The sequence below is a fragment of the Lontra canadensis genome, unplaced genomic scaffold (assembly GCF_010015895.1).
Source record: "Lontra canadensis isolate GAN:19392208 unplaced genomic scaffold, GSC_riverotter_1.0 scaffold218, whole genome shotgun sequence".
Taxonomy (NCBI): Eukaryota; Metazoa; Chordata; class Mammalia; order Carnivora; family Mustelidae; genus Lontra; species Lontra canadensis.
In genome coordinates this window covers 85,654-111,052 of record NW_022631212.1, presented here as the reverse complement: position 1 = coordinate 111,052, position 25,399 = coordinate 85,654, and the positions used below count along the sequence as shown (strand labels likewise).

The following is a 25,399-nucleotide window of genomic DNA, read 5'->3' as shown; positions in this document are numbered from 1 at the left end:
CAGCCCTCTCCCACGTAGTTCCACCAGAATCTCGTTCCCTCAGTTCTTCCTCCCAGTACTGACCACCACTGACCCCACATTTACATTCTCGTTTATTCTTTACCCCTGGTCGAATGTAAGTCTCACAAGGGGCCAGAACTTGGCTCTCTTCACTGTTCCATCTCAGCGCTGGGAGAGTCCCAGGCACATGGGAGGGGCTCAGTCAATATTTACTGAACCCATCAATCAACACATTTCTCAGGACTCCAGGTGGACGCCCCCTTCCCATCTATCCTGGGACTCCAGTCTTGGCAGGCAGAGAAGGGAGAGTTGTATTCTGCTCCTGGCGCCCCTGCCTGGGGCCCCCTTTCCTAACTGAACAGCTTCTCCTTGATGGGGAGGAAGGGTAGCTGGACAGCAGAGCCTGCTCTCCTCTCCCTGGTGCGCTTCTCTCCCTGGACAGCAAAGCCTTTTCTCCTCTCCCTACCTCAGGCTGAGGGCTTAGTCGGCTTCCCTCTGCCCCCTCCTCACTTTGAAGCTGGCTTTAAAGGCTTTTTGTTTGTTTGTTTTTTTAATGGGAGTGGGGAGTGCAGGTTATGCTCCCAAATCCCAGGTCCACTTGAGAATTATCTCTCCAAAATCATGAAAGAAAAAAAAAATACTGTTTAGCTGTCCACCAGAAAAATAAATAAATAAATAAATAAATAAATAAATAAATAAGGCTGTCCACCAGGGACCAGCCTGCCTTCTCTGATGCTCCCAGCTTCCATTTGCACCCAGCTACCCTCGGACACCCCATCCCCCTCCAGTCTCTCTTGGGGTCTCTCCCACCCTTTCTCCTCTGTTTTGCCCCCACTCTTTGCTCCCAGAAACTCCCAAAGACAGTAATGGACAACTTTTGTCTGTAATGGGCAACTCTCTGCTCACACATCTGCCAGCCCCCACCCCTCTCTCCAAGCATCACCTGTCTCCGGTCCCCTTCTCTTCACTGACCCAAGAGGAGACAGCATGCTGGGGATTGGAGCTCTTTATTTGGCAGCAGGGAAAGGAGTGGCCAGCTCTCACCAGAGGGGGAGAATACCAGGAGGCCTCCATGGGACAGCTCCCAGCCACGGGTGAGCAGAGCTGGGGGGAGCACCTTGAAGGAGGGGCAGAGCAGACACAGCTCCCAGCCTTCCTCAGAGGACAGGGCATGGGCCAGCCCCTCACTCGTCCTCCTCATCTTCTTCTAGTGGTGGCCGGTTGCGCTTGAAGAAGCCAACCTGGGGGTGCACAGGGGCCGGGGACAGGATGTAAAGATAATCAGTAGGCCTCCGAGCAGCAGTTGAAGAAGCAGGCTAGAAAGCAGCCAGTCACAAGGTCCTCTCCCTAGACCAGCACATTTAGATCCCCCTGCGTGCACAAATGGAGGCCTTCCCCATTCAGAGATAACACATGTCACAAGTTACTTGTTTTTAATTTTTTTCCCCCAAATTTTTTACAAAAGATTACTTATTTGAGAGAGAGAGAGAGAAAGCATGAGCAGGGAGGAAGGGCAGAGGGAGAGGGAGAAGCAGACTCCCTGCTGAACAGGGAGCCCCATGCAGGGGTCAGTCCTAGAACCCCAAGATCATGACCTGAGCTGAAGGCAGACGCTTAACCGACTGAGCCACCCAGGCGCCCTTCCCCTGAATTTTTCTTAAATATTGGCCGTTAGGTCTCTATGCGACTCAAGCTCACAGTGACATGTATTTGATGACTGTAAGTCTAACGCATGATTTTCCCTAAAAGCACCACGACTTCCCAGGGCTTGAGCACTTAAGCGAGTTTGAGAACAGCCCTCCTGGCACAGAGGAGGGAGTGACTCCGCAGGGCCTCCCCAGGGGGTCTGCATCAGACTCAGGGAAGGAGTCCGGAGGTGAGCCCTGTCCTCCTCAGCAGCCAGGGAATTCCTGAAGGCAGGGCTCCCTTCCTGGGACTCTTCCTCTCAGCGGGAAACAGGCTACAAGGCCTTAGGGATTTTAGGTGCCCCTCCCCCAGGGGTCTGTGGCCTGGGAGAGGTTCTCTGGAGAATGGCACTTACTAGCGGAGATGCCGACGGACCCTGGGTCACCATCTCTCTGCCTCCCTGTGAGGTCGGGCAGGGTCAAGCTTGTGCCCACCCGGGGACCCCAAAGTCCCTTCATGCCTCACCTTCCACATGGCCAGGACCAGGAGCGTGAGCAACACCAGGCCGCCGAGCACCCCTACCAGCACCCACCAGATGGGGATGTCCCTCTCCAAGGCGCGAAGCAGCTGCGTCTGCACCTGAGGGCAAACCCACACCTGCCTCTCCCAAAGACTCAGACTTGTGGGCTGAGGACCCCCAGCCAAGCCACCCACCTGTGCCACCCCTCAGACCCGGGGATGCCCCGCCCCCATCCTGTGGGGCATGGACGCTTGGGAAGACAGTGGGTCCGCAGGCCTGTACTCACCAGAGCTTCCCCACTGGGCAGGCTGAGGGCGGGCACAGCGTAGGGAAGGGAGGAGACATTGAACCAAGCTTGCGACTGCAGCACGAACTGATCCAGGGGCCTCTGAACAGGGTGCGGTGAAAGCCATTTACATGGGCCTGCTGGTCCCAGGAGTCCTGGTCCTGGCCTAATCCCGTCCCCTCAAAAGTAAGCATTGCGCTCACTCGCTCTTCACCCCTTGCGGCCCCATCTGGCCCAGAGCAGGCGTGGTCCCTGCCCCCATAAAGCCCCGCCCCGGCACACCCCCCATAAAGCCCCGCCCCTGGCATTCTCTCCGCGCCCCCCCTCCGCCCCGCCCCCACCTGCTGGAGGCTGGACAGCTGCAGGAAGGCCAGCACCCTGACCATGGCCCGCTGGCCTCGTGCCATCTCCCGAAGCTCACACTGCACCACCGTATGCGGCCCCCAGTCGCAGCTCTAAGGGGATGCCTCATCAGTTCCCAGCCCTTCGGACCCCTCAGCCCTCACCACCCCAAGGACTCGATTGTAGAAAGGGGCAGGGAGGACAGGGAGCTCAGGCCGCCCTCCCAGGAAGGACTTCAGAATCAAGCTTCTGCCGTTATCTTTAAACGGGGCTGCTCACAGGGTTCCAGAGATGCAGGGAAAGGGCAGGAAGAAGGGGGTCATCATACAGCATTCAACACCCAGAATTTTTGTAACTCTGCTTTGGCATGTCTTCATTTTCTTTAACGTACTGGGAACCTTTAAAGATTCAAGGACCCCCAGCCGGCCCCAGACACAAGCCCAGCCCCACCCTTCATATTCACCTGCAGTCCACCCGAGGCCTGCATCACACCGTGGGCTCCTCGCCCTGCCTCCCAGAGCCTCTGCCCCTGTGCCCCAGGGAGGCCCCAGCTGGAGACCACGGAGCCTGCTCACCAGGAGAATTGGATCCTGAGGCCTGGCGGGCTGGTCGGACCCTGGCAGGGACGCCTGTCTTCGCTCCCGCTTGTGACGCCCAGGGGAGGTAGGGGAAGGGCTGGGGGTAGGCAGCCTCCAGTTCAGCTGGGGAAGCAAGCAGTTGGTCTGAGCTCCACTCATCCCGCCCCCCAACTCCCGGAGGGGCTCTGGTTGATGGGCTGGGGCCCCACCCACAAGTCTTTCTCTCACCCAGGCTCTCACCTTGTAGGGGTTAGGAGTGGGCTGGGGGGAGCACTGAAGCCCCCCCCTGGGGCTGTATGTCCACGATGTAGAGCAGGTCAGAAGGCTGGGACTGGCCAGGGAGGCAGAGGCTGAGCCGGAGGCCACTCGCAGTGCTAGGGCCGTTGTTGTGGAGCTGGCAGGTGGCGGTGGTCAGATGTCAGGTGGCTCAGCATCCACGGCGCAGCTCCTGGGCCCCTCCCCACCCCAGCCTGGGTCCCGGAAGGCCCTTCACACCTCGTAGGTGTGCTCCACTTTGGGGCCCCAGATGTTGGAGCTGTTCTCCCTGTTGTCTTCTTCGGCTATTACCACCAGGGAGGCTGGAAAGGAGTTCCTGTGGGCCCCGAATCCCTCCAGGTGAGCTTGATCAGCTGAGTCACCTGTAGAGGTTCCCCAAGGCCCTGTGAAGCAAGGGTTCTGCCCACCATCTCCCTGGTCTGTCCCTGGTCTCACCCTCGAAGCTCCACATGGGCCTCTGCCCGGACCGGGACATCCAGCAGCACAGCCTCGCTATTTGGATTCTGGCTGTTCTTGCTGGAGGAAAAGGGAAAAGAAGAAGCAGGTCAGGACACCAGCCCAGTGGACATCACAACTCTCTGGGGCAGGGCCAGAATTTCAGGCATTTGGGGAAGCGCTGACTGCACAATCAGCACGCCACACTGAAGTTAGACCCAGGAAAGACCTTCTAGGGCTCCAAGACTCAGAAACAAGTCTCTGGGGAAGAAAGGGAACGGGGAAGTCTGCAGGGCAGACGTTCCAGAAGATCCTTCTGGAAGGAGGGCCTCTGAGAGTGTCTGCATCAGGATCAACCAGGGGAAGGGTGGTGGGTAGGAATGTTCCCCAACCCAGTACCTTCTGATCTGCAGCCAGAATGACACATGATCGCCGGCCTCTTCCAGGTTCTCCACACTCACCAACATTGTGATTCCTATCTGAGAGACGGCGAGGGCCAAAGTCACAGCCCAGATGCCCACTCTGGGCAGCCTTGTCCCATTATCTCAGAAACCCACTGAGAGAGGGAAGGCCACTGGGCCAAGAACACAGGGAGTGTGAGGACCAGGATTCCCACCCAGAGCTATAGGACTCCAAGCCCAGCCCCTAAAACTCGGCTGTGTCTGAGCCCCTGGTGGCCAGGACCCAGCACCCACGCCATGGGGCCTCACCCGGGCATTCCTCTTCATGGGGTTGCCCAGCTCACACAACACCATCTTGGTCTCATTCTCCTTCTTCTGGTTACAGATGAGTCTCTCAAAGCCCTTCAGGGAGGGAGTTTCATGAAAGAAGATGGTTGGGGTATCTTATGTATATGTAAGTGCTCTCGGAAAGTCCGGAGGGGGCTTGTATGCCGGGGTTGGGGGGGGCGGAGAGTTCCTGCTAACACCTAGCTCCCAAGCCATTTTCATTTTGGGTTTTAGAACAGCCCTCGGATTTTATGCTATTAGCAAATACTCCTTTTCCCAATTAAAAAAAATAAATAAATAACAGTTTTTACAACCATGCCTAAGAGAAGTGGGGCCTCTCAGCTTCGAAAGGAGAGGCAAGGCTCTTGCACTGCGCAGGTCCCTGGGAATGCCCCCGAGGTGGGGCCTCACCTTGACGTCGCTGATGGCCCGCATGTAGTGGGCACCTGCGGGCAGATGCACGGCCAGCTGGGCTTCGTAGGCCCCCTCGCCCTCATTGGCTGCAACCATCCGCAGCTCCAGCACGTTATTGGCTCCGATGAGGAGTGGGGACCCCATCCTACCGGGAGAAAGGAGTAAAGTGGAGGAGGCCTGGCCCCGGGCGCAGGGTCTGGGTGGGGTGACGGGGGCGGCCCCAGGTGGTGAAGGGGCATCATGGGGCCCACGGCCTCCTCACATGCTGGCGGAGAGCTGGAGCTGGGGCACACACACGTCATCTTCCCCACAGTCCAGGATGATGCGGGTCTAGAAGAGGCACAGCGAGGGGTACGGGTGAGTTGGGGACATGTGAAGTTTGGGGGTCACATCAGGGCCAAGGGAATTAGAAGGTCCGAGGATGAAAAGGAGTTTGGAGCTGACACCACAGCTTCAGGATCTACATCAGGGTTTGGGACAATGTCAGGACAGTGACATCGGGGTTTACGGGTTTGTCGGAGTTGACAGGTGACATGAACCACACGTGGGGCTTGGAACAGGGTTTAAGGAATTTTGAGACTTGGGGGTTTTCATTAAGGTTTAGAGAAGACATTGGAGATGAGTGGTCACATCAAGGTTTTGGGGATCCCATTAGGAATTGGACACTAACCCTAACCCTGACTTTCTGGTAGAGGTCCTGCCCCTCCATTGCCCGTTTCCCCCCAGACCTGCTCCTGGACATGGGTGTCTCCATGAAGCACGACAGCAGGGGCTACTCCATCCTTCCTGGGCTGCAAGGACACGTTGAGGCTGAGCACGATGGGACTCAGCTTGTCCCGGAAGTCGGCCTCATCCTAGGGAGGGGACAAGAGTCAGAGCAGGCACCCTGCCAGACATGTCCCATTAACCACCCCCGTACCGCTAGCCCCAGGCCCACAACCCAGGGCTGGAGGAATAGGCTTGCACACCCAGCCCTTCCCATCCCCCCGCCTGGGTGTACTCGGAGGAAAGCCATGGTGGTGTGACAGATGGGGCTCTCTCTCCCGCCCAGGTCCAGACGCAGCGTGGTGTCCACCAGTAGAGAATTCAGCAGGAGCGTCCGTCGGCCCTGGCGGGGCTTCTGCCGGTCCAGCTGCAGCTCAGCGTTTATGGCTGTGGCAAGGCGAGAGGGGAGGGTCAGGGTCTCCCGGGCGGGCCGGCCTCCAGCGGAGCCCAGACACCCCTCCCTTCCGTTCCCATGACGACACTCACGCAGCTGCTGAGGAATGTTGTGCCCAGTGGCTCCTACACACATCTGTATGTTAAAGCTGCAAAGATAGGATTTGGGCTCAGGAGCTAGGGCCCCTGAAGGTCCCAGACCTCACCCGGCCCATCCATGCCCTCTGCCTCCTACCAGGTAACACGCTTCTGGGTCTGGGGCAGGACACAATTTTTCACAGCAGGATTCAGTGAATCTTGTACCAACAGCCGGACACTGGCCATCACCACTGGCTGAGCTCTGGCAGAATGGGGGGAGGCTCACTATTGTGGACCCTCCTGGCCCAGGAGCCTTTGATGGTGTGGACCCTCCCCCACGGTCCCCCTGGAGCCAGCGCTCACCTGTACACAGCCACCTTGTTGGCCCCATAAGCTCCCACCAGTAGGTCTACAGATGGTGGAGGGATCAGAATCACCAGTTAGAGGAGGCTCGGGGTCCTCAGGGGTTCCCACACCATTTCCCCCACTGGAGTTTTGACCTACCCCCCACCCCCAGCCTTCCAGCCTCCCAGACGGGTCAGAAAACTCAGTGAGGCCTCGGTCCCTGACTGTGTCTTTCAGCATCTCCGGCTAATACCCAAGAGCCCTTCTGGGATAGCTGGAGGCATTCCAGGGGTACCTGGGTATCCATTGTCATCGATGTCTGTGGCACCTCGCAGTGAGAAGCCAAAGCCAGAGCCTGCTGGGAAGGGGCTGTCCAGGATCTGGGAGGGGCGTGAGCTCAGCCCCTCACTCCCACCCAGGAACACCAGCACTTGGCCCCGACCACTGGGACCTCCATAGGGGGCGGCCACTGCAACATCTGGAAGGAGCAACAGAAGGGCAATGGCCATTTGCTACCATTTTCTGTTTTGTTATCCAGGTGGCCCCAAGCTCCCTCTCCCACAGACTCCAGGAGACCAGCAGAGGGATGCAAAATTCAGTGTCAAGGAGGCAGCTGCCCTTCCCTCCAGGAGTTTACAACTCAGAACAAAAGAGACCCACCAAGTAGGACGATTATAAAAACAGTAGCAGCCCTTGGTATCTATTGAGGAAAATATATTGACATGATTTCATTTAATCCTGAAAATTGGGCACTATTATTCCCATTTTAGGTGAAAAAACTGAATCCCAGAAGATTAAACAACCAAGACCTATTAAGTAGTGGCCCCCTTTTCCCCTAGGGAACTTCATTCATTTCTTTCTCTCCCTCCGTCCCTCCCTCCCTTCTTTCCTTCCTTCCTTCCAGACTTTATTTATTTAGAGAGAGAGAGAATGCGTGTGTGTGCTAGCAGGAGGAGTAGAGGGAGAGAGAGAATCCCAAGCAGGCTCCACGCCCAGCACAGAGCCCAACTCGGGGCTCTATCCTGTGACCCTGAGGTCATGACCTGAGTCAAAATCAAGAGTCAGATGCTTAACCAACTAAGCCAACTGAAGGCTCCCCCCTTCACCCCATTTCAATTCCACCATGCGAACTCAGAGCTACACTAGGGGCTTGTCATCACTAATAACTTTTAAGATCACTCTTGAAAATGTATTTGTTAATTATCATAATCTTATTAATTTGTAAGAATTCTTTACATGTGACAGGAATAAGAACTTTTATGTATATGTTGTAACTGTCTTTCCTTTGTCTTCTGACTTTGTTTTCTATGGACCTTTTTTCCTTTAAAAAAATCTATTGATTTTTCTGATTGAGTTACGTAGAATTCATCCATATAAGACCACCCTGACCAGTCTCATTCCCAGGCTCTGGGCCTCCCCTCTCTCCTGATCTTTAGCATCTTTTTTTTTTTTTTTTTAAAGATTTTATTTATTTATTTGACAGACAGAGATCACAAGTAGACAGAGGCAGGCAGAGAAAGAGGGGGAAGCTCCCTGCTGAGCAGAGAGCCCGATGTGGGGCTTGATCCCAGGACCCTGGGATCATGACCCGAGCCAAAGTCAGAGGCTTTAACCCACTGAGGCACCCAGGCGCCCTGTGCCCTAGCATCTTTAGAAAAAAAATTTTTTTTAATTTATGTATTTGGCAGAGACAGTGAGAGAGGGAACACAAGCAGGGGAAGAGGGAGAAGCAGGCTTCCTGCCAAGCAGGCAGCCCAGCGCGGGGGCTCGATCCCAGGATTCTGGTATCATGACCTGAGCTGAAGACAGACACTTAATGACTGAGCCACCCAGGCGCCCCTGACCTTTAACATCTTCATCTCTTCCTTATTTCTGACCATTCGATCACCCCGGTCATATCCTCTGCCATCTTACCCCATCGTCAGTCCTCAGCAAGTCTGGCCAGACCTCGGCAGAGGGGGCCCCAGGGATTCCTCGAAGCCCATGGAAACTAGGGATCAAGATGCTGCCCAGCTGTCCTGAAGGGGTTCTGCTCAGCCCCCCCTCCCACTCTGCTCAGCACCTATTTCAAACTTTCTTCAAGCTCCCAGTCCCCTACCTCCTTCACAGAGAGAAGTAGTCCCACTGTTGTGGTGTAAATGCAAACCCACTTTCCTTAACTCCCTGCCACCAGGCTAAACAATCCCAGCCCAGCCTCGCCCACCGAGCATCACAGGGACCCTCCTGCAGTTCACTTCCCTCACCACCCTGTTTCCCCACCAGATCATGGCCTCCACATTCAACCTACTTCATCTGCTTTGAAATAGAATAACCTTCTCTTGAGCCTCCTCTCCTTTCAGGAATCAATCCTTCCTTCCTTCCTTCCTTCCTTCCTTCCTTCCTTCCCTCCCCCTCCTCCCCCACCTCCTCGTCCTCCCCCACTTTCCCCCTCCCCTCCCCCCCAATTCCTCCTCCTCCCCCTCCTCCTCTTCCTCCTCCTTTCTTCTTGTCCTTTCACAAACTGGTTGCGAGAGCTGTCTACACTGCCTGCCTCCAGTTCTTCACTTCCATTCCTGACTTTGCCCCATGGCATTCCGACTTCTGTGCCTACCCAGCCCTGAAACCGCTTCCTCTCATTGTCACCAATGACTTCCTTCTTGCTAAAGCCCACAGAGACTTCTCCAACCCCATCTAATGATGTCTTTCAGAAGCATCTGGAGCCGCTGACCCCCTTCCTCCTGCTCAGAGCACTCTCTTCCTTCAGTTCAGGGCCAAGAGATCTCCTGGTTTCCCTCCTACTTCTCTGGACACTCCTGTCTCCTTTCTACACTCACTTCCTCTAGGAGTCCCCTAACCGCTCTTGCTCCCCAGGGCTTTGTCCGAGCCCTTTTCTTACTTCACAGGTGCTGGGGACCTCATTCACCCTCCTGAAGCCTCTGTCTCTCACTTGGAACTCTTTGGTGCCAGTAGGGAAGGCACATGTGGTTTTTCTCTGGATGTCTGCCTAATGCTCCCAAGTCCTTCGAGGTCAAACATGCCCAGGGCTGACCTGCTGATCTCCGCCCCCCTGCCCTCCCCTTCCCAGTCCCGCTACTTGGCCTGAGTTACAGGCAGTGAAGGCACCACACCCCCTCAACTCCCGGCTTTCTCTTTGCTCCACATCCAGCCACCCATCAAGTCCTAATAGTCCAGGTACTAAATACCTGTGAAATCAACCCATCTCTAACCCCACCGCCAAAATCCACAGCCAGGTGGTCACCTTCTCTTGCCTGGATGGATGCAAACAAACCCTAAGTGGTCCTTTTCAACTCTTCTCCCCAAAAGCCCGGTTCCCGGCTCTGGCGATGCTCTGATCAAATCTATGATCTTTGTTACAACTGTTAACCATTTCGCAGCAAGTGCGGCTCCTCTCTTCCCTTACCATTGTAGCCATCCCGGTCGAGGTCGCCCAGGGGTGCGATGGCTGAGCCAAATCGCCCGTAGAGCTGAGTGCCGGTCAGCAGGAGGCTGGGGGTGCCCAGCACGTGGTGACCTCGAGGCTGCAGGAACAAGTACACGCGCCCCACCTCGGCCAGTTTGTGGTCAGCGCGGCTCTCCATGTACAGTGGCGCGCCCACCAGCAGGTCGTGCCTCCTGCAGGCCAGACGGGCAGCGTGGTGGGGTGGGTTAGGGGGATGATGCGGCCTGAGCCAAATCTTGCCCATTCCATTCTCGCCCTCCCGCTCCCCTCGGTGGTTGTCATGTGGGAGTGGGCAAGGAAAGGAGGAGACCGAAAGCAGTCAACCCCTCTGATGACTGGGGACCCAAAACGGGTAGGGATGGGGCGCCCCTCACCCGTCTCCGTTTACATCAGTGACGGTCACCGAGTGTCCAAAATACGAAGCCATCTACAGGAAGAGGAGGCATACTTAATTCCTGCCCCTAGACCGTCACCCTCTCTTACACATTGCCCCTCCCACCCCTGGAATATTCTAGGGTTCCAATTCCCAGGTTCGGCCACCCCCACCGTGGCGGGCCTCCACCTGCTCTCCATGCAGCTTGTGCAGCGTCTGGTGGTACGAATTCAAAATTTCCACCTGCACAGAGAATGCAAGGAGCGCCTCATTCTTGCTCCCCAGGAGAGCCTCCCATTCAGTTGAGAAAAGGCAGGAGGTTTAGAGGGCTTGTGAGGCTGAGGAGTGGGGTCGGGGGCTTTGGGATGCCCTGTGGCGGGACAGGGGGCACTCACCGCTCCCAGGGTCCAGCTCCAGGTGGGGGCACCGAGGACATACTCTGGGGAGAGCCGTACCCCAGTGAATGAAGTCCTTTGAACCTACCCACCCCACCTCCCACCCGCCATTCTGAAACCCAGTGGAGACTTCGTGTGGGGCTTGTAAGTGCTCCTCCCTGGGTTGAGGTTCCCAACCTTTGCCCTTAAATGGATTTCTTGCCTGTAGTGTTGAGATCCCCGTCGAACTCTCCCACCGCCACCGAGTACCCTGAAGACACAGCACGAATTACTCTTTCTGAGAGGGCGAAGCAGGGAGAGTGCCAAGAGCCAGGAAGAAAGGGTCTCAGGGACCACCCAGGCCAAACCCTGCATTGTGTTGATGGGAAAACTGAGGCCAAGCCCCGCCCTAGGCCGCGCTGCGAATCCAGGGTGGCAAAGGTAAGCAGGGGTATGTGGGACTTGCGCCGTGGCGGAGAAGCTGTGGGCGCAGAGCGTGAAGGCGCCTTAGGTGCTGGGTTGGCCAGCCGAGTTGGCCTGAGGGCGCTCCCGCAGGGGCAGGACCCAGCCGGCTGAGGGCGCGGTGATGCTTAGAGGGCGCGGGGAGGCCTAGAAGGGAGGGGCCGGGATTACCCCGGTAGCCGTCCTCGTACTCCGGCTCGTAGGAGTCCAAGGTGAAGCTCTGAGAGGCCACGTGCCACAAGAGGGTGCCTGGGCGGTAACTCGAGACGATAGTGGCAATGGGAGCCCGCGCCAGCAGACCTAGGGCGCGAGAGACAGCGGGTGTGGGGACCCAGACTCCTGGAGTCTCCCCAGGCCCAGAGAAGGGAGGGAGGTGTACAGATGGTCAGGTACCTAAGAAAAAATAGCCGCCAGGGGCCCCAAGCACCAGCTCTCCAGCCTGAAAGGGAAGCCCTGGAAGTGAGAAGGAACCCTGCTTGGGAGCCACCCCCACGCCGCTTGGGCTCCCTTCTCGCCTGAGTAACCACCGAGCTGAAGCCCGCTTCGCAGCAGCGCCGGTCGTCTATTGGTGGAGGGAAGGAGGAGGAGTTAGCGAAGGGGCGGATCCGGGAGTGTGTGCGGGCGTCGGGGCCGGGGCGGGGCCGGGGTGGGGCGTAGGAGTTGGGGGCGGAGCTGAGGGGGGCCGTGGGTGGGCGGAGGCCAAACGGAGAGCAGCACTCACTAAAGCCGTTTTTCTGGTAAACCTGGCTCATGGTGTTAGCCCGACAGGGCGAGTACTCCGCGCGGGCGCCATTCTGGAGCTGAGCCAGGAAGCAGCCACCTACGGGCGTCTTCTCAGCCTCTTCGGTCTTTTCTAGGGCGTTCCAGTGCTGCCAGGGGGCGCAGGCCTGGAGCAGGGCCACAGGAGAGTGGGGAACCAGCGGGAGTCGGGTCCCCCCCCTCCACGTGTCCCTGCCCCCCGACTGCTCTCGGTGTCCCGTGCCGCAGCGCCCACCACAATGTTGTCTTTCCAGCTGACCACCGACGCCCCCAGTCCTTGCCGGGACTTGAAGGTTTGGAAGGTGTAGGAGCCTACGTGTCGGGTCTCATCATCTGGAGGGCACAAGCAGGGTGCGGCGCTGAAGCACGGCTGTCCACGCCCCCTGTAGCCCCTCCTTTTCCCTCCTCGCGCTGGACTCACTGAGGTCGAAGGGCAGCAAGGTGCACTGGCTGCCCTCGGCCTTCCAGGGGCAGAGGAACACGCCGCCTGTCTCCTCCTGGCTGGGGCCTAGGGTCCGTGGGGCGCCCACCACGATGGCCACTCTGCATAGGAAAGCTGGGTGAGCGCGGGGCGAATCCCGAGGTACCACATGCCCTGGCGCCTGTGCTGAGAGCACTACCCAGAAGGGCTGTGTGCCTTGGAGGGCACCGGATCATCTTCCCTCAACCAGACATCACAGACCGTGGAGGTCAGCCTGTTGATGTTATGGCCAGGGAAACTGTCTCCCGGCGGGGAAACCACGTGCGTAATTTAGCAAGTTAAGGGTAAAGCTGGTACTATAACCGTTTAGTTTGGTTTGAATATGAAGAGTTTGTCGTCCTTGCTGAAAAAGATCTCCTAAGGTCTGCATACCACCCACACTCCACATCCCACACCCTTGTGCCCCACACCGTAAGTCAGGGGTTTACATGCTCCCTGAAATTTAAGACTGTTACCAGATACCTTCCTGAGAGCTAGGTTTAATGGTGATTAGGGAAGCTACTGAGCACCTCTAAAGTGGGGGTACTGATATAACTGAGGACCTTAGTAGATGTAAGTTCAAGTCATAGTTCTACCATATATAAATTGGGGACAATAATGCCATGTTTTATTTTCTTTCTTTCTTTCTTTTTTTTTGTTTGTGTTTTTTTTTTTTTTTTTTTTTTTTGAGCTCACAGGATGTTTAAGTAATGCCTTTGAGGTCAATATCTGCAGAAAGAAAGGGAAGAGAATGCCTGTGTGGCTCAGTCAGTTGTGTCTGCCTTCGGCTCAGGTCAGGATCCCAGCGTCCTGGGATTGAGTCCCATATCCAGCTCCTTGTTCAGCAGGGAGCCTGCTTTTCCCTCTGCCTGCTGCTCCCCTTGCTTGTGTGCTTTCTCTCTCTCTCTGACAAATAAATAAAATCATAAAAAAAAAAAATCTTAAAAAAAAAAAGAAAGGGAAAGGAACAGGAGTAGGCAGAGAAAGGAGTATGATGCAGATTCAGGCCCAATGACAGGTGTGGCTCAACATCCTAGGAGCTCTGGAGCTAGAAGGACCTTTCAGAACCATCCCAAGTTGAGGTGAGAACATCAGACCCTTCTACCTCTCTCCTCCCTCCACAGTCCTCATCGATCAACCACTGGTTGTAGGCCACCTTGGAAAGGGGACTTTGGGGGAGGTGACTCTTCAGCAGAGGAAATCCCCCAAGAAGCAGGTACTTGAAGACTGTCTGCCATCCCCAGGGGTGGGCATCCCAGCAGCTACCACAATAAGTCACTCATGCAGGGTAGTTACTATAAAGAGAAGGAACCAGGACTCTATTCTTGGAAGTCTGATTTTGCAGCTGACTAATTCCAGCCATGAATGCTCCATTGTTTCTTTTCAAATATTTGTAATTTTGATGGGAATGAGGGGCATGGAGTAGAAAAGCAAGGTGGGAGTGGGGCAAGTCATTTTAAGACATGTGCTCCTCTCTGTATTTTGAGGAGACCAAGGTGGCATAGGTCATACAACTGAGCCTTGAGGGAAAAATAAGCCATCAACTTTTATCTTCCCTTTGTTCTGGCTGTAGCGTTGGTGCCCACCTCTGCATGTGTGCCCCTCCCTGACACTCTAACCTGAGCTAGTTCCTGCCAGTATTCCTAAAAAGAGCTCACTCTGAAATAGAGCCTGAAAGTCTCTTTGCTCAACCTCTAGGAAACAAATGGGGAGCTTGAGGCTCCCAGAAGTGGTGATGGTCTCTCCCAACACCCAGACTTCAACCCAGGCTCACCTCCCATGGTTGTCCTTGTAGAAGTCCAGTGAAAACCCAAAGTGGCTGCCATTGGGGCCCGTGTACAAGGTGAGTTGCCTTGGGTCCAGGTTCAAGGCCCAGGCCGGAGGGATGGCCCCAGGTCCCAAGAGCAGCTGCACCCACTCCAGAAGCCAGAGGCCATGAAGTGGATACACAGCTCTGGCCATCTTCCTTCTCCCACAACCTCCTCGGCAGGAATGGACTAGCTCCTTCCTCTTCCTTTCGGTCTCCACTGCAGGAAGGCTTTTCTTATCAAACTGGAACCCACTTGCTGAGCAGTAGGCAGAGGAAGGGGCTACAGGCCCTGGAACCATATGGTTTCTTGGATTGCGGGGAAGGGGGTGAGGCCACCCTGGGGGTGGATGCTAATGGCTGAAAGGCATGACTCCTCCCTTTTCCTGAGAGTAGTTTATCACCGAGTCCTATTGGTTCTGCCTCTTAACTATGTCTCTTGAATCTTCACATTTCCACCACCACCATGCTAGTCGAAGCCACCATTCCTTTCTGCTTGGGGTGGCGTAACCGTGAACTGGTCCATACACCTTCACTCCAGCCACTTTACAGCTCTTTGTCCCGCCTCACAGCTGCCTGCAGTGCTGTGGCCCACTGTGACTTGGTCAGCGGTGGAGGAAGGAGGAACCTGTTGTCCCTTGATAAGACTTGAGGCTGCTGTATCCTTTTGGATAACGCACTTACCCACTTCCTCTTTCAGGGTCTTGGTCAGCCATATTGGTGCAGCAAGCTGCTTTACTCTCCCTCCATCTCAAGCCAGGTCTTAGTGCCGCCATCACAGTGCAGCCAGTGCTGGCAAAGGGGAAAGGAGATGCGGTTAGAGCGCAGTCCAGGTTATTCTGGCTCACAGGCTCTGGGACCAGACGCCAGTTGTTCAGCTGAAGGCAGACCCTCCACTGTTTCTTGGGTGACAGAGCTCTTGTCCAGTCAAGACTTGATTCTTGTGGGGTCATTGCCTAGGGGAAGCCTCCCTCGATTTCCCCAGGCTGGCACTCTGCAGTTGACACATGTGGGCACAGCCCTTATCACGCTGTTTAGTCATGGTCCATTCATGGACTTGCTTGTGTCCATGACTCACTCCCTCGAGAGTAAGGTTCCTTTCTGCGGCCACAGGGCCTGGCCAGGAGTCCTGCACCTAGTAGGCATTGCTGACAGACGGACTGAACAGGAGTGCGCACTGAGGGTAGATGATACAAATGTAGTCACACAGTGGAAAGAGAAGGAACGGTTCTGAGCAGAAAGGCAAGGTAATTTTCTCTGGATGACAGAAGAGGAGTGTCAAATCTTACGGCACTGCAGGTCTTCCCCCAGAAAGCAGGTTCTCAGGAGGGAAATTCAAGAGATCTGCTCCCGGTCAAGGAAGACTGCTGCATCCTCCTTTTGCTCTCTATTTTGTAACCAAACTTAACCACCATCTTTATCCCGCCCAAGGATCCTTATTTTTCCCCTAAGATTTTATTTGAGAGAGCGAGCATGAGCGAGGAGAGGCAAAAGTAGAAGCAGACTCCCCGTTGAGCAGGGAGCCCAACATGGGGCTCGATCCCAGGACCCGGGGATCATGACCTAAGCCGAAGGCACACGCCTAACCGATTGAGCCACCCAGGTGCCCCCTGCCCAGCTATCCTGTGCCATCCCGGAATCCTTTCAGCTCCTCTGTTCCCCACACAATTCACCACCTCAGCACCCAGCTCAAAATCCTATCCCTTACTTGATTCGTAACTGGATGTGGTAGGGAGGTGCCCAAGTTAATTCAAAGCTTTGGCGCCTGGCTGGCTGGTAGGACAGTGGTACCACCAGCTGAAGTTGGAAATAGGCGAAGGCTCTGATTTGGGAAGGGAGAGAAGTTTGGTATTCGAGAATTCGGTTTCTCAAGGGTGTCCCTTCCGAGCCAGGGCTGGGTTGATCTCCCTTCTGAGACAGTAGCCGTGGAGTGTTGATCTGTTGCTCCCACTTTCCCATCCCATCAACCCTGAGTCGTAGAATTCCTCAATGAATCCAAAGTTTTGTTAAGGCTTCATTAAGTCGGTAATTATTGAATTTCTGGAGCCCCTGGTGGCTCAGTTGATTAAGCATCTGCCTTCAGCTCAGGTCATGATCGCAGGGTCTTGGGTTCAAGCCCTGCCATTGTGCTCCCTGCTCAGCAGGAGGCCTGCTTCTTCCTCTCTCTGCCTGGTTCTCTGCCTATTTGTGATTTCTGTCAAATAAATAAAATCTTTTAAAAAATTATTGCATTTCTATGTGCCTGGCACTGAGCTAGGTGATGTGGATACATAAAAATCCTTTATCATCTTTGATGCTTCCTTGCTAAATCCTTGCATAGTCCGCAGTTAATATTTTCTTTGTTCATATTTAAAAATATAGTCAAAATGTTTACTATGTGTTCAACTTTATGTAAAACACTCTAAGGGACTTAGAAAGAATAAAAGAAGAAATAAAAAAAATAAAAGAAAAAAATAAAAGAAGTGTTAAGAATCAGTTCTTTTCCTCTCTGAGCTTACAATTCTACTGGGAAGCAGGAAATATAAAATGAATCACACCCAGATTCTTGAAAGCCAGTAAGTTCACATGGAATGGGGAGTTAGATCCTGGTGAGCCCAGCCAGGAAAATGCTGCAGTAATTCAGACAAGAGCTGATAAAGGGGAGGTGAAGGTATTTCTGGCAAATAGTGAAAATGGTTGACGAGGCCCAATTTAGTATCAAGGGTGCAGGAGAGGGAGTATGTCCGTGTTCCTGCTCAGGTAGCTGAGGCAGGGAGCTGAAAGAACCTTACTGGAATTAAAGCCACACACACATCTCCCCCTACCAGCGTTCTCTGTAGGCCAGTCTGCCTCTTTCACCGCACCCTGCCCGCTCAGAAAGTCACTTTTATTTCCTAACATGCCTTCTTTCTGGGCAGGGATTTTGGTATTTTAGGGAAATAGGCAGATCTCAGCATCCAACCCAAGGTTCAAATTGAACAGCTTCCCTCCAGTCAAGGGGAGCTGTATGAGAGAACAGGAAAGACACATTGTACTACTCCTTCCTGAAAGGCTGAGGGAGAGAGGAAAGCTTCTCACTGTAAATCTATGGTTAGCTTTTGATGCTTAACTTTCTCTGCTTTTTGTGATTTTTTTTTTTTTTAAAACAGAAGAGTAGATAGAGGCTTTTATCTGCTCTAACAATTACAGCACATTTCCTTTTACCAGCTAGCTTTCAAGCACTGCAGTGTTATTAAAAGGTTAAGGAGAACAGAAGACTGGTAGGGTATACAAAACTCCACTTGGAAGGCAAAGGCCAGGCAGGTGACTTGTAATCCCATCACCCTGAAGTTCATCCCAAATTCCAAAAACCCAAGCCAGAAATCCCAAACCCATTTAGTGAGCACCTACATGCCCTACATTCTACCGCACATAGATTACAGATCTAAACTGAGGAAAAAAGGAGACACGGAAGAGAATTCTTGTGGGAGAGTGGAAAGGAGGTGCACATTCCAAGACACCCACCTAAGACTGAAAGAAAATTAACCGCGATTATTTCCTTCTACAGCACAGTTTCCCCCCTTTACTTGGGCAGCCTGTTGTGAGCAGCTAAATCCCAAACATCATAAGCAACTCATTCACAAGAATCCATTTCCTGATCATTTCACAAAATGCTACTGGTGACCCGTAACGCCATCCCTTCCCAGTTTGGGCGGATGGGACAACAATCACCACAGACTCTGCCACGTTTCCACAAATCATTGGTTTATTAGAAAGTTCCTTTCCCTAATTTTACAGCATATATATCTCTATCATATGTGATAAAGTTAAATACAATCTGTAATGCTTGTAAGTAAGGATAGGTTATTTTTTCTTTTTTTTTTAAGTTTTAAAATCACTGTTCTGAAAGTTACAGAAAACTGCCCCCTGGAAGGGAGAGAGGCAGCCAGAGTATGGCTCCATCTACAAGCTAATGGGAAGCAGCACAAAAGTGTTAATACTGTATTATTTAAATATTTACATGGGCTGAAAGCAAAGAAAAATGAGTCCCTTCACTTCGAACAGGTGATTTCATCTTTCCAGTGCTAGTTATCAAGAGTGAGGTTTCTGATCGGATGAGGAGCCTGGACAGGCAGGAGGCTCAGTCACGATCCTTGTTTGCCCAGCACTTGCTTCTCATAAACTCAAAACCTTTTTTTTCTTTTGGGAATCTGAGAAGAAAGGCAGAACACAGAGCCTCGGGCCAAGCAAGCAGGGTTTGCTTCTTCCTGTCCAGGGACCTCCCAACCAATTTTAGCCACAGGAATACGGAGGGAACCGCTAACTGCGCCGAAGATGAGACCTGCAATATAAACGGGTCGGTGTGTTAGGTCTGAGAGCCCAGGGGAAAGGCAAGAGGAGGAAGAGGAACTGAGGTGGTACTTCCTCTGGTAGGCGTCATGGAAGGAAAAAAAAATCTTCACTGCTTCAGCAAGGCTGGGCAGAAGGCATGGAAACTGTGAAGCAAAAGAATCTGCAGTATCTAGAACTGTGCTCACCTCCCCACATGAGGAGGAGAAACTGTCCCAACTCTATCGTCAAGTCTACTTCTTCTTCAGTTTCTAGCCAACCCAAAAGGCACATTAACAAAAAAAAAAAAAAAAAAAAAAAAGTCAGAGGGGGCTAAGTACTAGGAAGGCAAACAGACTGCCTGGAGCAAGGCACCCAGGAAACCCAGGAAACCCCCCCCCAGACCATCACTCTGAATCTCACTGCTTCCGCACAATATAGCTCTCGAATCTCTCCTTCCTCCTCTGTGGGTCTTCCTGTTTCTCTGTACAAAACTGCAAAGCACGAGGGAGAGGTCTTAACTGAGGATCCCTCTGACACCCACAGCTGGCTGCTGCCCATTAGTTCAAAAATCCCAGTGCTGGGGGCACCACTTACTGCAAGTTAACTAAACGTTTCGTCCCAGCAAAAGATGTTAAACAATGTTCTTTTTGTTTTAACATTTTTATAGTTCATAACTTCAAAAAATACATGAGCTTGATAAAATATACATGCTTAGTCATTTTTGCATCTAGCAGAAAACAGATACTTTATTTTTTGTTTTCATTTTATAACCTTTAAAGTTTCTTAATTCATCTAGGGCAAACATATTTACACAAAGCCACCAGAACAAGGATCACTTAAAGAGCTGGATGTAAAAAATATTATTGCAGTATACTACAAATATGGAACCTTTTTTAATATGAGCTACAAAAAGCAGCATTTACGTTTATAGAGTTCAGTGCAATTTTTTACATTTAAAAAAAATCCTATAAATTAAGAAGGAAACATCAACATGACAGAAGAAAATACACCCTTCAGACACATGAGCTCCTCTCTGGGGAAGCACACGGGCGACTTTATGTTTCGCACAGCTTCTATTCATGATAGGATCTTCTTTTTCTGGGATATGCAGGTATCTCTTCTGGGATGAGGGACATGAGGACAACAGGGCCAAAAGTGTGGCTCTCTGTGTGGGAAGTGGACTGAATAACAGCCTGAGTAGCATCTGGTTCCAGGTCAGACTCCCTTTCCACCTCACCCGGGATAGCACAAGGTCTCCAAGGGATGGTCAAAGACACCGAGTGGGCAGGACCAGATGGACAAACTGCCGGCCAGAGAGGAAGAGAATGTTTAAAAATTTACAGAAGGGAAGAGCAGAGGATAAAAAGTAGAGGGAAGAGTATCCAAACTTGACAGTTTGGAGATGTTGCTGCAGAGGAGTTAGGAGCACTTACTGGTGTTCCCTAGCTTGGAGACACAGGAGAGGAAGGGACAAACAGAAAGGGGGAAGGGGGAAAAAAATCCCTGATAGTAAAACCCAAAGCAAGCCTCAAAACTAAAACCACCCCTGCAAGCCAAAACTTGATTCTTTGGCTGTCAGACACTGCCCATCCCAGCTGGTACTTGCTGGTATTAATGGCTCAACACCCCCGAGGGAAGATACATGGGTTGCCTTCCCTGGCCCTACTTGGGCTCCCATCCCACAACTCATGTGCCATGGCTAGGCGGGTGCTGCAGGTCCTGACCTGAGAAGATGGGGTGAAGTAGTGGGTGAAGGTGGAGGGCGGTGGCAGCTGCAGCAGCAGGCCGTGGAGCAAGCAGGGTAGGGTAGAGGGCAGCATGTGGGACAGGATGGAAGGTGAAGGGCCCAGGATGAATGGCTGAGGCAGGAATTATATGGATGGGATGGCTAGCGAGAAAGGTGGCAGGGTGACCAGGGATGATTGAGTGAGTGAGGTGGGACAAGGAAATGGGGGTTAGGTGGGGCTGGGGGATATGATGTACTTGGGCAAGTGGCTGGGGATGCGGGTGGGGGTGGATTCCGATGGCAGCAGCAGCAGCCGCCGCATGATGCTGCAGGATGGCATGCTGGACAGTTGTGATCGAGGTGGCAGAGGCTGTGGCTGGCTGCTGGATGTGGATGGGCTGCAGGGCTGGAGTGGCTGGGGCCAGGGCAGCCGAGGCGGGGAAGGCCTTTACTTGCTTAGCCAGAAGCTGCTGCTGGATGTGCTGCTGTGCGGCCTGCTGGAGCTTGCTGTACTTCTCCATCTCCTCGGGGGTGAAAGTGATGGGCTGGCTCTCCAGCGGGGCCAGGGAAGCATCCTCAGCCCCATCAGCCGACTCAATACTAGGATCCCCACTGGGAGGTGCATAACTGGGGAAGTGCTCAAGGTCTGGCGCTACAGGCAGCAAGCTGGATTCCACAGGGCCTGGCTGACTGCCACTATCCAAGGACTCTAGGGTGTCCCCGTCGCTGGGGTCAGGGAGGTAGTTATGGGAGATGGTGGGGTCCCCAGAGTAGCAGTCCGAGTGCACTGGGGTGCCTAGTGGAGCCACAGGGTGATCAGCAGTAGCTTCCTCAGACTTTGGCTCTTCTGGGGGTGGGTCTGATAAGGGGCCAGCTGTTTCCTCTGAAGGGAAGTGATGTCCAAATGGGGCATCGCTACCCCCCGGAGGCCCTTCTTCTGTCTCTGACTGTTCCTGCTCTTCCCCTCTCTCGAAGCCAGACTCTTCACATTTCTTGGTGTTGGGCTTTCGGGTAGCTGGGAGCTTCCCTATCAGTGGAAGGACAGGCTTATTGCCAAGAGACGGGGGGAGCTTGGGCCCAAAGTAACCTTGCGGGGGGTCCTTGAGCTTGAGCCCGGCTTTATTAGGGGTGGCCAGCGCCTCCTCGCTCACACTGGGTTTCCTCTCTACTTTCCTTGACTGGATCTTCTCCAGCAGCAGCTTGGCAGTGACAGAGTTCTTGTCTTCGGGGCTACAGTCACCTTCTAACCCCCTTCCTGCACCAACACTGCTGTTCTGGGAGGGCGGGCCTGTCCCTTTGCCATCGTCTCCTCTGCCATCTTCTTTCTTACCGGGACCTTCTCCCCGGCCTGATCGGAAATAGTGGGGAGACTGGGAGCGGTAGATTTTAGAGCGGATGAAGTCTCGACGACCAGAACGTCTTTCCTCGGGGCTTTCGTGACCCCATGACCCCTTCCTGGAACCCGATCTCTGGGAAGGGCTCCTGGTGCTGCGGCTGCGGTCACGGCTGTAACTTCGGCTCCGCTGCCAGCTGTGGGCCGTGGTGCTGCGGCTTCTCCGCTTGCTGCGGCTGCGGCTACAGCTGCTGCTGCGGCTGCGGCCCCGGGACCGCGAGCGCTCCCTGGTGTGACTCCGAGAGCGGCTCCGGGACGGGCTGCAACTGAGGCTGTAGTCATCATCGGAAGAGGAGTATTTGTGACGTTTGGACCGGTGCTTGGAGCTGGCGTAGTCGGAGTCGTCAGAGTCATGGGAGCGCTTGGAGTGCCTTCGAGATCGGTCACTATAGTCGCTGTAGCTGTCATCAGAGTAGCTGCGCTGTCTACTGTAGCAGCTCTGGTCTGAAGAAGCATCTGAGCTACTTGAGTAAGAACGCCGGGAAGAACGGTGTGAGGAATGGTGTCGGCCCGACCGGGAGCGGCTACGGGAATGCTCGCTGCCTGAGTCTTCCTCCTCCTCCTCCTCCTCCTCGCTGTACTGGGATGGAGACTTTTGGTGTAGCCGGTGCGATGAAGCATCATCGCTGTCCTCATCTCCACTACTGGGGCGACTCCGGTGGCCGGACCGGCTGCTCTGTTTGGCGCTAGCTCTTCGCTGGCAGGATGCAGTCAGAGGTTCACCTCTGTGTTTCCTGCCACCGTGATCCTGGGAGTCACCACCACCCCCACCTTCATCCTTCTTGCCACTGCCCCCCTCTTCAGCCGGGAGGGGCCTCCGCTGGGAAGCATCTTGAGCTCGCCGCCGTCGTCTGGGCGGTGCAGGGCTACCACTCCCAGGGGGTTCTGGTTTGGGTCCCCGTTCAGAATCTGCCTGAGCTGATGACTTATTCTTCTTTCGTTTTCGTTTCTTGCGCTTCTTAGACTTCTCCCCAGACTCTGTCTTAGAGCTTTTCTCTTCTGGGTCAGCCTTGTGTTTCCGTTTGTGTTTGCTTGACTTTTTGTGCTTCTTTTTCTTTTTGTGTCGGTGGGACTTCCCAGATCGTTCTTTCTTGCTAGGAAGGCTCCTCCCTGTGTCCTCTGTCTCTGACCCATGGCTGCCCCCAGGTTCCTGCTTATTCAGACTGCTACAGCCAGACCCTGAAGCAGGTGCATCCACTCTGCCTCCCGAGGAATGTTCTACATTCTCTCCCCGATCCTTGGTTTTATTTGGCTCACCAGCATCAAGGCCTTGAAGATGGTCCTTTGAGGAAACTCCTGCATCCTTTGGTTTTTCTGTCCCTTTACCTCTGGCATCTTTGTTCCTTGAAAGTTTAAAGTCAAAGTATAAAGGGTTACAACTGTATGAAATGGAGGGTTCTGCCTTGGTAAAAATTAAGAGTTCTGATGGCCACTGGAGGGCAGTGCTTTCATCTTTGCTCAATACCGGAAAGAAGGGACCAGTAGGATGTTTGGGTCCCTCCTGGCTTTCTTTCCCTGCTGCGATGATCTGACAGGTTTCTTTAGAAGGGTTAGACTCGCATATTTGGTTCTCTGAACCCTTCTGACTTGGGCTCTCTACATTCTGCTCACTTACATCCCCTCCTGAGGCCTTCTTTGTCTCAGCTTTGCTTCCAGGCTCTGAGGGCTCTGTGACGCTGGTTGCCGTCTGTTGCTCGGGGACTTCATCAACTGTCTTCTCTGCTCCTTGGCTTGCTGCCATCTTGATACAGCCTTTAGGCTTGGGAGAACTGCTTTTTTTGCTCTCTAGGGCATTCTTTGGGTGTATACTATTATCACCTTCCATTTGTTCACTGGCTCTCATAAAGAGTAGGAAGGGGAAATTTGGTTTTACTTTGCAGTGTGCTGGGGGAATGTAGTGGTAATACTCTGGCTCTGCAGCCCCAGCTCCTTCTTCTCGCTTCATTCTTTTTAACTTAGATAACGTTGAGGCAAGGGACCCTCCATCCTGAGGGTCTTCATCTTCTTTTTTACCATCAAGATTACTGTTACTGTCAGAGTCTCCCATCTTCTGCAGTCCTTGGTCAGAACCCTTCTCATCAGCTTTTGTTCCATCTTCAGAAGTCCCTTCCTCTGCATGGTCCTTGAAAACTGATGCTATTGATTCGAGTTTGACAGGAGCCTTCTTGGCAAAGGAAAATGACACTCCCAATTTTTGTAGTGGAGTCCCTAAATTATTCTTAATGCCAAAGCTGATGCCTTGGGAGGCTAACCCAGGGGCCTGTCCCAGTCCAGTGGTATTAGTGATTTGTACTGCAGTGAAAGGGCCTCCTTTATCTGTGGAGAATTCAGATCCCAGGCCACAAGTGGCAGCAGCATTTGTGCCACTGTTTGTAGCTGATTCATCTTTATCATCCTCTCCAGCTTCTTCATCTACAGCCACCGTGGTTGGTCTGAACATGGGACCACTTCCAGGTGCACTACACAATGGTTTAGAAAAATGAAAAAAAAAAAAAAAAGTTTAGAGGTACATTTCATACTTCTCATAGAACACTTATCTCTGGGGCACCTGGGTGGCTCAGTGGGTTAAGCCTCTGCCTTCGGCTCAGGTTAAGATCCCAGGGTTCTGGGATCGAGCCCCGCATCGGGCTCTCTGCTCAACGGGGAGCCTGCTTCCCTCTCTCTCTCTACCTGCCTCTCTGCCTACTTGTGATCTCTGTCAAATAAATAAATAAAATCTTAAAGAGAAAAAAAAAACCCACTTATCTCTTACGTTCCACTGTTCGTTGTAGGTAGGCCTCAAAGACACTAAGTGGTGGTTGTTTCCTAGCCCTGTGCTAAAAAAAGAACTTGCTCTATGAATTTAGGCAAAGTCTCATTCTCTTTTTCTACTAACTAGGTGTATTCCCAGCACCAGTCAGTTACTACTCTTTCTTCTAATCGGTCTAAAATTTAAGTGAAGCTGTATTACACAGCTCAAATACTCTGTTGTTACCACCTAGTAAAGGTGACCTGCCCTGTATCTGTTTTTTTTTTTTAAAGTAAGTTTGTTTGTTTATTTTTAAGTAATCTCTATCTAACATAGGGCTTGAACTCACGACTCTGAGGATCAAGTATTATGTGCTCTTCCAACTCAGCCAGCCAGGTACCTTTGTTCTTCTTCCTTACTGAAACATGCTACCTATCAGTGTGCCATCAAACATATGGCTGAACATCTACTCACAAAGGTTGTATTTCACTCAGCTAAAAACCTGCTAATTTCCTCCATATTTTTAAAATTTTATTTTAAAAAATGTGGATATGGGGGGCCTAGGTGGCTCAGTGGGTTAAAGCCTCTGCCTTCGGCTCAGGTAATGATCTCAGGGTCCTGGGATCGAGCCCTGCATAGGGCTCTCTGCACAGCAGGGAGCCTGCCTCCCCCCACTCTCTCTGCTAGATAAATAAAATCTTTAAAAAAAGGAAAAATAAAAAATAAAAGTATGGATACTTTGAGTTTAACATAGTCAGAAACACCCACCATACTACTCCTTGGTGGTCCATGGTTAGTTTAT

At 53.0% G+C, this 25,399-nt stretch overlaps 2 protein-coding genes across 10 annotated transcripts in view; both read right to left on the bottom strand.

Annotated features, from left to right (window-relative positions):
• Positions 1 to 988: 988 nt before the first annotated feature.
• ITGA2B (integrin subunit alpha 2b) lies at positions 989 to 14,712 on the bottom strand. The gene is given in 31 exon segments (XM_032849051.1): positions 989 to 1,241; positions 2,152 to 2,265; positions 2,433 to 2,534; positions 2,774 to 2,887; positions 3,350 to 3,475; positions 3,593 to 3,637; positions 3,639 to 3,746; positions 3,848 to 3,944; positions 4,064 to 4,144; positions 4,463 to 4,542; positions 4,774 to 4,866; positions 5,203 to 5,350; positions 5,468 to 5,535; positions 5,934 to 6,059; positions 6,206 to 6,357; positions 6,457 to 6,512; positions 6,599 to 6,703; positions 6,805 to 6,850; positions 7,082 to 7,264; positions 10,187 to 10,398; positions 10,600 to 10,652; positions 10,788 to 10,841; positions 10,994 to 11,037; positions 11,196 to 11,243; positions 11,606 to 11,734; positions 11,828 to 11,873; positions 11,950 to 11,996; positions 12,156 to 12,321; positions 12,429 to 12,526; positions 12,615 to 12,736; positions 14,428 to 14,712. Coding segments are annotated over 31 exon segments (3,108 nt in total). The 5' UTR covers positions 14,616 to 14,712; the 3' UTR covers positions 989 to 1,184.
• A 4,684-nt stretch (positions 14,713 to 19,396) lies between these two features.
• The window catches only part of GPATCH8 (G-patch domain containing 8), an 83,664-nt gene continuing 77,661 nt past the window's right edge, over positions 19,397 to 25,399 (bottom strand). For all 9 annotated transcript variants that reach the window (XM_032849056.1, XM_032849054.1, XM_032849059.1 and 6 more), the window contains one exon: positions 19,397 to 24,328. In XM_032849056.1, the coding sequence (XP_032704947.1) occupies positions 20,437 to 24,328 (3,892 nt within the window). In that variant the 3' untranslated portion in view covers positions 19,397 to 20,436. The remainder of the gene's footprint in view (positions 24,329 to 25,399) is intronic.